Source organism: Meriones unguiculatus, chromosome 10 (assembly GCF_030254825.1).
Source record: "Meriones unguiculatus strain TT.TT164.6M chromosome 10, Bangor_MerUng_6.1, whole genome shotgun sequence".
Taxonomy (NCBI): domain Eukaryota; kingdom Metazoa; phylum Chordata; class Mammalia; order Rodentia; family Muridae; genus Meriones; species Meriones unguiculatus.
In genome coordinates, this window is record NC_083358.1 from 70,074,283 (window position 1) to 70,086,531 (window position 12,249).

General features: G+C 39.0%; 1 protein-coding gene across 3 annotated transcripts in view; it reads left to right on the forward strand.

The window, feature by feature from the left end:
* Positions 1–219: 219 nt before the first annotated feature.
* Bank1 (B cell scaffold protein with ankyrin repeats 1) overlaps positions 220–12,249 on the forward strand; it is a 274,453-nt gene continuing 262,423 nt past the window's right edge. For all 3 annotated transcript variants that reach the window (XM_060392659.1, XM_060392660.1, XM_021656994.2), the window contains exon 1: positions 220–350. In XM_060392659.1, the coding sequence (XP_060248642.1) occupies positions 281–350 (70 nt within the window). In that variant the 5' untranslated portion in view covers positions 220–280. The remainder of the gene's footprint in view (positions 351–12,249) is intronic.

Here is a 12,249-nt window from a genome sequence, read left to right on the forward strand (position 1 = left end):
TTTAAAGATAGCCTGGGTGAAGACAGCGTTAGATGAGAACCTAAGACAGCTCTCTGAAACCTATGCACGAACTAGTCCCAAACAGTTTCACTTCCCCCAGCAAAGCCTAGCCCTAGCCTTGTGGCCTGAGCCCCTGGGCTGCATTTCCGGCAACCTCGGGCCACAGTCCCCTGGGGTAGGAGACAAGCTGCCACAGACTAGCAGAGCTCAGGTCTTCAGGGGAAGTTGCAGGAAGGGCTCACCATTGCAGTTCCCAGGCCTCTGGCTCCAGCCTCCAGCAATGCTTCCTGTGGCTTCTGGCGCTAGGGGCAGCAGCCAGGACCTGTTCCCAGCTAGCCTAGCTCCTCCAGGTGGGTGGTCTCATATTCCTCCGGGCTTGAGGTGGAGGGGAAAAGATGACCCTGGCGCCCTTCTGAGAATAATGGTTCCCAGTTGACAGTTTGTGCTGGAGCTACCAAGACCAGGGTGTCTTTAAATGGGGCGTCTGTTTTCCCCAGCATAGCAATTCTGAAAGGCTTCTTCATCTTGAACTGCTCTGATGGAGCCTTTAAGCCAGCAGGTGGGAGTGAATTTCCTATTCTAGCAGCTTCCAGTACCTGCCTGTGCCACTGCTGAAGAAGAATGAGGACTTTTCCTGAGTGCTCCAGGAAGCGCCCAGTCCATTTTAAGATCACTTTGCACACTGCGTTAAAGCTAGATCTCATGTGAAATGTATATAAATGGAGCAAAATGCCCCATTTGTAACAATCTTGCCCATCTGCCTGCCTCATGCCAATCTGTTTAGAAGCACCTCCCTGGAGCCCTGAGCTCCTGAGAAAAAGGAAAGGTGTCAATTTGGTTGAATGTGTTAGTGAGTTTACTTTCAAGTGAATGCTAGGGGGTTGCTTTGAGTTTCTTTTGGTTTTATTTTCAAATGCATTTGCAAGTCTTAGAATAAGCACTAAAAATGGTTAACTCTGGTAAAGAAATTTCACCCAAATATTAATATTATAGGAGATGTTTCTGATGAGAAATTATAGTCTGATAATTGTTTTAATTTACTAGACAGAATTCCTCATAGCTTTTTTCCCCCTTCTTTCTTTCTTTAGAAAAGGTAGGGTGATTTTGTCTTTAGTTGCTTTAGGCTCTGATCTACTTTTAATAAATGTGAACAGTTGTTTTTCAATTAAAATGGGGAATGTATTTATTACAATGGAAATGACCTGAGATAAGTTGGAACCGGTGATGCAGGGACACAATTAGTCCTGGACACTGGCATTCTTCAGCACCACATAGCCAGGGTCTGCGGCAAAGTAGCCTCTGCAATCACATACACAGACGTCATCACTCTTTTGGACCCTGAGCAAGTGGCCTCTTTTGTAATTTTAACCATTTAGTTAAATAGAACATACCAAAAGATGCCTTTTTGATTGACAGACTCTCAAGTTAGCGCACGGAGACAGTGGTTATTCTGAGCAACATGGGTGATATGAAGAGACGTTTATGTCCTGCTAAGTGTCCTTGCGTCTCCATGTGTTTCTCCTCATCCTTTTGGTGCTTCTCAACGTCGTATTTAGCTCTTGCTTCAGTTACCTCCTTATGGACAGGGATGTTTCCCTGGCAGGGAGTAGTATATTTTTTATTTTTATTTTTTATTAATTACACTTTATTCACTCAGTGAGTAGTATTTTGACTTAACCCAGTCCCAGTCCACTTATGCAAGTAATCTTCTAAGTAAACTGGTTCTCTTTTTATTAGTTAAATTTGTCTGTACACCATTTTCTAAGTGTACACGACTCATCCTCTGCCTCCCCACCATCCTGTCTATCTCACCTCCTCCACAGAAATCTTTTTTTAGATTGTTAGTTTTATTTTAATTATAATTTAAAATCTATAAAAATTAAGGTACACATTTTAATTGTTTAGGATTACACTAAGAGGCAGTAGAGGATTTTTTTTGTTTGTTTGTTTTTACTTTTGGTTTTGATTGTTTTTGTCCAGCAATGTTCAATTCTTTTTTTTAAATTTTTTTATTTTTTAAATATTAGTTACAGTTTATTAACTTCGTATCCCAGCTGTATCCCTCTCCCTCATCCTCTCCCTACCCCTTTCCAAGTCCACTGATAGGGGAGGACCTCCTACCCTTTCATCTGACCCTGGTTTATCAGGTATCTTCAGGACTGGCTGCAAAGTCCTCCTCTGTGGCCTAGCAGGGCTGCTCCTCCCTCAGGGTGGCAGGAGGTCAAAGAGCCTGCCATTGAGTTCATGTCAGAAATAGTCCCTGTTTCCTTGCTAGGGTACCCACTTGGATACTGAGCTACCATGGGCTACCACAGAGGGCCTCTGGAAGACTCTACCTAGCAGTGTATCAAAGCAGATACTAAGGCTCATAACCAAACCTTCTGTAGAGTACAGAGAATCATAAGAAAGAAGGGGGAGTTAATATGACCTGGAGAGGACAGGAGCGCCACAAGGACCAAATCTATCTGGGCATGGGGGTCTTTTATGAGACTGACACTCCACCAAGGACCATGTATGGATATAACCTAGAACCTCTGCTCGGATGTAGCCCACGGTAGCACAGAAATCTTACTTTCAAGTTCCTGTCTACTACTTTCATTTTGTGACCCCCGGAGGTTAACCATGTCCCATGTAAGCATGAGTCTGAAGCTGCCTTTGGTGACTGGTAACTCCCTAGCAGGTACCCAATTAAAGACAGGGTCTCCCATCTCCCAGAAGGAAGAGGGGGCTCCCGGGGCCTCTTTACCTCTTCATCTTGTTTATTAAGTGGAGACCATTTGTGTGAGATGTTTTTCTCAGCACAGAGATGATGTTAGCTTAAAGTGGTATGGGGGAGGGGAGGATCAGTTGGTTCAACTGCATCCCTTCCAAGAAAAGAAACCTGCTGCTCAGAGAGAGAGATTCCCATGCTCAGACAAGCAATCAGTATCAGCGGGTCATCCCAGTCATGTTCTCACCAGCCATGTGTCCCCTCACTAGAGTTGTGTGGCAACAAATGTGAGGTAGTAAACGTGTTTTGACACTCATGAAGACATTACTTATAATAACCATTTCCACACATTCTGTTGTCAAGGGTTGTCCTCACCATTAAGGGTCCAATTAGTCCTTCCGTGGTAGGTGGCTTACTAATCAGTACTAAAGCAGAGTTAGACAAAAGGTACAATGAATGGAAGCTTGATTTAGAATGTGTCTTTCAATTTATATTGAACTAGTTATGGTTTAATAGCGTCAGAAAGGGGACCCTTCCTCTGTTTCATTCTAATGCCAATGCTTTTTAAAGTTTTTAAAAACTGTTGATGCCAGGCAGTGATGGTAGACATTTTCAATCTCAGCACTCAGGAGGTAGAGCCAGGTGGGTCTCTTCAGTTCAAGGTTATCCTAGTCTACAGAGCAAGTGCCAGGACAGCTAGGGCTGCACAAAGAAACCCTGTCTTGGGAAGCAAACAACAACCAGACAGACAGACAAACAGATAAAACAAAAAGAACCAAACTAAACCAAAACCAAAATAACCAAAAAAACCTGCTACTTTCTTAGATAAAGTCTAATTTAAAGTCTAAATTATTTTTCCTGTACTTTAAAAAAATTTAGTTGGTATTATTTGTTACATGATCCCTGTGAAAACAGAAAACGTTAAAGATTAGAAACAATGTGTACCCCTACTCACCACATGCTAAACACTTAGCCACAGCTTTCATGAAGCATGGCTGTCCAAGTCTGGCCATCTAAGTTCAGAGGATTCACATCACTTTCTGCAACTATAATCTGTACTTGTCCTACTAAGCAAAACACTGGTTCTATTCAGGTTCCAGGCAAAACTTGCTTTTCATAACGTAGCATTGAAAGGTTCTGGTTAGGTCACCTGGGCTGAGAATTTAGAAAATTTTCACTTATGTATAAACTAATTTAGTAATGTGTAGTTACTAAAGAGGTTAGGCCTCAGTATCAGGATGGTAGGGGGACATTGGAATAGCAGAGGGACTTTTCCACAGCACACACTTTAGTGAGCACCTTCCTACCAGAGATGCCTCCAGGTGCAGACTGTCTCAGACCCAGGTTCCTGACTGACCTTCACTGTAATCATTGGGAATCATTTTTATTTGCTTATTGCAAAGCAAAGTCTGTGGAAACTGTCACACATATTTGGAGGTTGCTTTTGAGAATTGAAAGAGAAAGTGCAGATAATGTCCTCCTTAGGGTGCCATAGATGTTGCTTTAATTCTTAGATCATTGCTTACTAGGGTTGTATTTACGTATTAAGGGATAAGTTGTTGCTGGGCATCACGGGCTGTCGATACCAACCTGTGGCAGGCTAAGAGGCAAGTATGGGCTCCATGAGCGATTCCAGGGCACCCTGAGCTGCAAGATGAAACCCTGTCTCAAAGAAATTACAAAAGATAAAAAGTTTACACTGAGAATCCTTTTTCATCTGGTTTTGTAGACAGCTTAATGACTAAGCAATTTGAGAACTGGGGAAAAAAATAGAAGGCATAGCTTCCTGTGTGAGATACTGTCACGCCTGTGGGGAAATGCACGGTTAGCACTTCTAGGAAAAGAAGCAGAGGAGTCTACTACTGAGAGGCACCCAGAGCAGATGAAGTCAAAGAACATGAAGCTGTAGCAGTTTTCATGAAATTAAAACAGGAATTAATAAGTCAAAATGAGAGTACACCCCAACTTAACTAACATATGATATAGGGGAAAGTATCAAAAATTGTGAAATGTTTTAAATTGTTTGAAGAGGAATAATCTGCTTTCTCAATATTTACTGTTGGCTTTAAAATTTTCCAATCAAAGCCAGGCATGATGTCATAGGTGGGAGACAGAGGCAGGCAGATCAATTTGAATTCAGGCCTAGCCTGTCCGACTTAAATGAGATCAAGGACAGCTAGGGCTACACAATGAGACTGTCTTTTTTAAATGTCCTGTCTGAAGTTAGGAGCACGCTATGTATGTTGGGGTAAGAGATGGTGGCTCAGTGACTCAGTGGGAAAAGCCAATTGTTACCAAAACTAACGGCCTGAGTTTAAGATCTAGATCCCACAGGGTGGAAGGAGAGAACTTGACTCCAACAAGTTATCCTCTGATCTTCATTCACATGAACCATGGCACATGCATACAATGTCCATGTGCAGAGACACAGTCTAAATTAAAAATAAAGGATGAAAGGACCGCTGTTCTGGCCACACATAAGTTGTATACACTGTGTATGTTAACAGTTTACCTGGTTGTTGCCCAACCCTCTGAGTTGCTTTTGTTATTTTATTACTTTACTTTTAGGTTGTCAGATGTCTTACAATGATTTTTGGAAACAGCTGTGAAAAAATAGGGAGTGAAAATATTTTCTAGGCATTCTTGTCGAAACACAAGTTGTTATTTGACATCATATGTATTTAACTTCTAAATATATAAAATGGTATATGTGTTTCACTGATGATGTTCAGATGGTCCAAACGCTGAAAACTGTAGCATACTGCATGGGGTTAGCTATGTCCTGCAGAGAAAAGCAATAAGCCCCTTAGACTTTCACTCTTGTAGCCTTCCCTGAGATTTGATTTATATCTAGTTCATGAGAGTAAGCATGTCTTATAATACTGTGCCTCATAGCATAGCTTCCTTTCTTTTAAGCTCTTCTGCCATGTTTGTTTGCACATTGGAAGCTCCTGTCCCTTCATTTTTTAATGATCTGAGCTAAAAAAGTACAAGAACTGTTCCTGGCTAGGGATTCAATTTGCCCTCTTCCTTTCTTCCTCTTCCTTCTCCCCCTCCTCCTCTCTATTCTTCTCATCATCCTCTTCCTCATCCTTTTCTCCTGCTCTTTATTTTCTTCCAACTTCTTTATGGTTTGGTAAACTTTAAAGGCAAAGCTTTCTTCTTTCTCAAAGTAATCATTCTCATTAATTTTTATCTTGTGTTTATAACTAACATTCAGAGCAAGATAATATGTTAAGACAGATTGAAAATTTTGGCCTTCTTTCAGTATCTATTTAAGTCATATAAATTGAACATCACACTACTTTGGTCAGGAACAGGATACTAGCATCTATTTTGAACAACAATTCAATTACTCAGTATAATGACAAAAACATATTGTACTTTATTGTTCATAGTGTTTTTGATTTGTGAAAAAATTTTAAACCATTAAGATGAAAACTTTTAAGCCCTAAGCTGCCTTGTTTTCATGAGTACCAAAGAAGCACAGAAAGTATAGTTCCAAGTCACTCAAGCTGCAACTGTGACAGTCTTGTCACTGTCAGAAAAATCTATAAATTTTATGCATTCTTAAAAGAGTTGATTGGTCACATTTTGGGGTCTTTAAACAGACAGAGCTTTAAATCTTTAGAGATAAGTGGATTTTACTACAGTGAGGGAAGAGATATGAAGAATTATGATGGTGGTGAGACTTTATGGGTTTACGTTTTGATATTACTAGGGAACAAACTCTCACAGCAAACCCCTGATCCTCCAGCTCTTACAATATTTCTGCCCCTTCTTCTACAATATTTCCTGAGCATCAGGTGTGAGAGTGTTTTGTAGATGCATCAGTTGGTTATTCAGTACCAAATAGTCATCCCTGAAAACATAAATACAAATAACATTATCCTGATATAACATCTTATATTTAAGAATATGTGTGTGTGTATTATACATAAGAATGTAATAACAATCAATGAAAAAAGAATCTATGAATTTGAAGAGTACATAGGAAGGAAGAGTATATAGGAGGGTTTGGAGAGAGGAATGGGAAGAGAGAAATGTTTTAGTTAAATTACAGTCTCAAAAAATTCCACAAAAGAAATAGAAAGGAAAAATAAAAGAATTGTGATGTTAAGCTTTGTTGACTTGACAGAAGCTAGAATCCTCTGGGAAAGCTCTCAGTGAAGGTGTAGGTAGATTGGGCTGTTTTTCCAGCTTGTCTGTAGGAGGTTGTCTAGAGTTAGGTAATGTGGGAAGACCCAGCCAACTCTGGGTGGTATCATACCCTGGGCAGGAGGTTCTGAACTGCACAAGAGCAGAGAAAGCGAGCTGAGCCCCAGGAAACAAGATAACATGTATACATTCATTTCTCTCGCTCACCTCTCAATGTGACTATTTGAAGTTCCTACTTTGACTTCCCCACAATGATGAACTGTGACTAAAATTATAAGCTGAAATAAACCTCTTTTTACCTCTAAGTTGCTTTTGTCAGGGTATTTTATCACAGCAACAAAAACAAAACTACAACAAAAATTTCCAAGGCTCATGGTGTAGAAAACTAGAAGGATCCACTCACTTCAGTGGAAAGCACCGACACAGTAGCTAAGAGAGAAATTCAAGGTTGAGACTTGAATAATATTTAGGTTGAGATGTCAAGTAATTGGTTTCATGTTAAGAAAATATCATATATCAGAAAGGTAGTTTAAGCTAGGGATAGAAAATTGGGGAAAATATTTGTGTTTGTCAACATTTTATCACTGTGACAAATACTGAAGAGAGAAATCTTAAAAGGAGAAAAGATTTATTTTGACTCATAGCTCCAATGGTTCCATCCATATATGGTTGGGTCCATTGCCTTTATCATGTAGTGCATCCCTCGCTTTTTCCTCTGATAGTTTCAGAATTTCAAGTCTTATGTTGAGTTCTTGGTCCATTTGGATTAATTAATTAATTAATTTATTAATTTGAGGTGAGAGATTTGGATCTAGTTTCCTCTTCTTTCATGGAGATATCTAATATTCCCAGTATCATTTGTTTGAAAGTGCTGTCTTTTCTTGAGCACAGGTGTTTGCTTGTTGGCTGGCCCATTTTGCAATCTTTATCCAAAATTAGATGACTGCAAGACAAAAGAGGTCTCAGGCCATATCAGAGAATCTACTACTGATATTTTGCCTAATGAGCATGTAGTTAAACTGCTTTTAAGTATGTATGGTTATATTTATAGACTCATGGAGTTCTTAGCCCTAGAAAAGCCTTATTTGGGGGTGAGTGGTCAAATCAAAGACTCAAAACATGATGAAGTGATAAGAATAAGAGCCCTAAATAGAACATCTAAATCACCCACTCCAAAGCCTGAGGGCATTGTAGAAGAGTGGGTGGAAAGACAGGCCTGTACATTCAGAAGAATACTATAAATAATTTTCTTCTGGATATCACATGGCTATTGCAATCATGAGCACATAGCAGCTGTGACCAACTGCACAAGACATGAAAGGATGAGGAATAAGAAGGAAGAAAGGGTCTGAAGGATTGGATCTGGATCGGGAGCAAGAGAAGACAGTGGGTGTGAAGGGATGTGATCAATATACACTGCCTACAAGTAAGAAACTATCACAAATTCCAAACATTGATAAAATAAGGAAGGTAAACGAGATGGTTATAGTGTTAATATGTCTGAAAGCTGACAGATCAAGAACACATCTACTTATTTAGCGACCTTGGCAAGGAATCAGTGATGCTTCAATGGAGCCAGAAGAGTGGCTTGAAGAGTAAACTGCAGATGAGAAATGGCAATGGCTGATGAGAGCTGCTTTTATTGTACACAGAAAGGCTCAGGCAACGGCTTACAAACTGGGCATGAGCAGGAGGAAAATGTCATCTGGAAGCCTTGCAAAGTCCCCAGAGTATCTTTCTGTAGCTAATTTTTATTATTTTACTGATTGAATTGAAATACAAAAAACACAGGAAACTTTTTGATCAACTATTAGTAGTCCATCCATAGGCTGAAATTTGAGTATGATAATCACTCCAATATCCATTTCAATAAATCCAGATGTGTGAAAAACATTCCTTTATATCATCCTTAAAACCAATGTGGATCCAGTCAGTACTCAAAGGCTGCTGGGATCATGTCAAAGGAGAGCTTCCCCTATGGAAGCTTTCAGAAAGAATCCCATCAGCTCTATAAGGAAGCTATTTTGGTGACAAACTAGACTTTCTCATGTGTATAGTACTCTTGTCCAACTGTTGTCCTTCCTCCTCTTTTGTTTTCTTCTGTGATTATGGAACTCTTTTTTCCTCCTTTCCCACCTCTTTTTCTTTGGTGTGTGTGTGTGTGTGTGTGTGTGTGTGTGTGTGTGTGTGTGTGTATCTGTACGTGCACGCACAAGTTGGCAGGCATGTGTGTGATGTGGACCTTACTTGGGCACACTGTTAAATTACCCTATAGCTGCACTTTTCTATAAATAATTTCTTCCTTTTTATTAGGTTAGAGTCCATGAACCATCGTTTCTATCTCATGTTTTCACGGACTTCATCTCATCCACATTTCTTTTTCTCCCACGGTCACTTGGTTAGAAGCTGTAGTTCTGAATCAATCCACCCAACTGCCTTTATTAATTGCACCTGAATCCTATAGGTGAATAGTGTTGCCTAAAACCTCATTTGGTGAAGTCAGCGATTGTATATTTAGGTAAATCTTGTTACATGCTATAATAAGAGATAATCATTTTAAAAAAAAAGTGAGAACAAAATTGTACTCCTTCAAAAGGAATGATCTTGCAGTTTTCCTGTGACTCAGACTGTTATAAGCTTCTGTATTCCCTACATGATGATGGGCACACACCTCTCTGCTTTGTTGCTCAACACCATAATTGCTACATTTGTAGCCATTAAGAATTTGAAATGTGGCTGTCTTAATTTGAGATATGTCATAAATATTAAATAAGAGCTTTCAAAGACAGCACAGAAATAAAAGGTAGACTCCCACTAATTCTCACACATTGAAATCACACATTGAATTTATTGGTTTAAATAAACATATCATGCGATTCATCAGCTTAATCTCCTTCCCTCCCTTTGCTTTCCTTTACATTTAAAAAAAAAACCCTCATTCATTTAAAATGATAATTAAGCCCTCCATTTATATTCATTTTGGGGGGGATAATTATACTGGTGTCTGTATTTATTCCTATTGATTTAAGTGCGGGATCTGCACACACTTGACTGAGCAATGTTTTTTACCTATTTTAAAGTGCAATTCTTTTGTGACTGAAATGGTTACCACATATTTTATAGGACCATCATAATTAAGTGCAACTCTGTGTTGTAAACTGTCTATGGCGTGCATAGCAGTTGCTTGGCAAATGACAAATATTTCTTGGATCATGGGGTCGTGATCTCTCTTTTAGTAGAAGGAATGTGTTTATGTATCTCATTTTTAGTATGCATGTGCCATGTGCACGTGAGTGTGAGGTCTGAGGTTCTGATAGAAGTGGTTTTCCTTATGCTCCTGATTCTTTTTTCTTATTACTTTGTTGAGCGTAGTAATTTCTCAACTTGAGCATAATATAACTCAACTGTTGACTAATAATTGAACTTCATAAAACCTGTGATCTGCCCCTGAAATATATTGTACAGAATTCTCTTTATATGCAAGGAAAATAGGGAGTATGTAAAGTTTCTTGCTTTGTAACATAATTATATTTAGACACTTAAAAAAAAGAATGCAGTTTCACTTGTTATTGTTGGAGAAAACTGACTATGCTGTATATATGTTCCCTGCCATATTGAAATAATGGGGTGGTAACAGTTGCTTTAGAGTTTAAGGATATTTGAACCAATGTATTCCTAATATTAAGCTTCAAGTAAAAACAGATGTTGATAAAGTTGTACAGGTAGATTCAGGGCTGCCTAGATAATATCTGAAATAATTTATTCCATATAGGGTATAAAAAGAATATAAAGTAGATCTTTGAAAACCAAAGGGTAACAAAAAGGCTCCTTAAAAACGAGTTTCCTGTTTGGGTATCACATGAATAAGTAGGAAGAATTAACAATCTTGAGAAGAAAACCAGGCCGGCTCCTGTGTCTCATCAGTGAGAAGTTACCAGTTAGACTACATGATGTTTCCACTCTGTGGGAAAATGCAAGATTCATCAAAATGCTTGTTGTGTTTATTTGCAGAATTTAATTATCTCAGGAGCCCTCACCATCTTTTTCTTAGGGCATGACATGGGTGTGTCTCTTAGTTGTCAGAGACTTAATAACCTAGATTAAGAACACTTGTTCTCTCTCTCTCTCTTGTCTTTCTCCATAAAGTAAAGAAGATATTTATGGCCTTGGAGCATAGCTGGTACTGTGTAATTGATATGCATATGACTAGGTGAATGTGTGGGTGATCATATGGGACATTCCCAAAGGTGACCCATACTTTCTTATCGGATGTTGAAGGCCTGAAGCATTTGAACTCATATTTTCAGGGCTTTATTCCTTTAGGACTCTGTCCTGGAAAATGTATTCTGTAACAAATATGTTCCTTATAACAAGGATGCTGTGCTGTACTAAGTCTTAAGCACTAAGTAGTAAGTCTTATACATATTAGGAAACTCTGATCTAAGAAATTCTGCACCTAGTGATGCCTCTAGCTTCCTCTAAGCAAGTGTGTCAGGATCATATTTGATTTGTAGATGTTCTGTCATTGTCATACTAGTAGATAACTGTGTTATTTTCCCCATAGTTATCACCTTTTGTAAGTGGCAAATAGCTTTTCAGAAGCTGTTTCTTGCTGTTGTGAATCTGATGGCCGAATGCTCGGCCATGGCTGTTTCCTTCAGCGTTATGCTGAAGAGGGTAGGGAAGAGGATGTTGATGGCTGAGTAGGGTACACACATTAGTTTAGGTCTAATTCCTTAGTGATGGGGTCCAACAACTCAGGGTCAGTGTGGGATGTGCTACAGACAAAGAGAATCAGAAGATGATGGTGGGTTAAAGAAAATGAGATCTGAGAATGATAGAAAGCAAAGAAAGCATATTAGGGATTCTGAATATTAAGAAGTGTTTGGGGATGTTTGTTTATTCAGGTGGTATTTAAATAGCATGCACATACCTAAACCTGATCATCAAATGACTTTGTAGGGATTTTCACCTTAAACTGTAAAAACCTTCTGCTGTGCCTGTAGTCATATATCTGTAGCCTATCATCATTTAAAAATGATATTTCATTCTCTAAAACATTCTAGAATTAAGAACAGTCTGAATAGAATGGTCACAGCAACTTGTTTTCCTTGTGAGAAATGTTTGTCGCTAAGCTGCGTATTTGACGAGAATATATGGGCCATTAAGAGCCTCTCGAGTCAATTATTGTTGTAATCTTTTTTTACCTAAAATAGCTGCAACTAATTACTGCAATAAATTTAGGAAGATAATACATTTTATGTTTTGTAGGTTAACTTAGCAGGCCATGTGGAAGCAACTTAATACCACAATAACCTTTATTGCTTCAAATAAATGGAGAGGATACTCCTTAAAGGAAGCAGAGGATTTGGGCTCCAGTT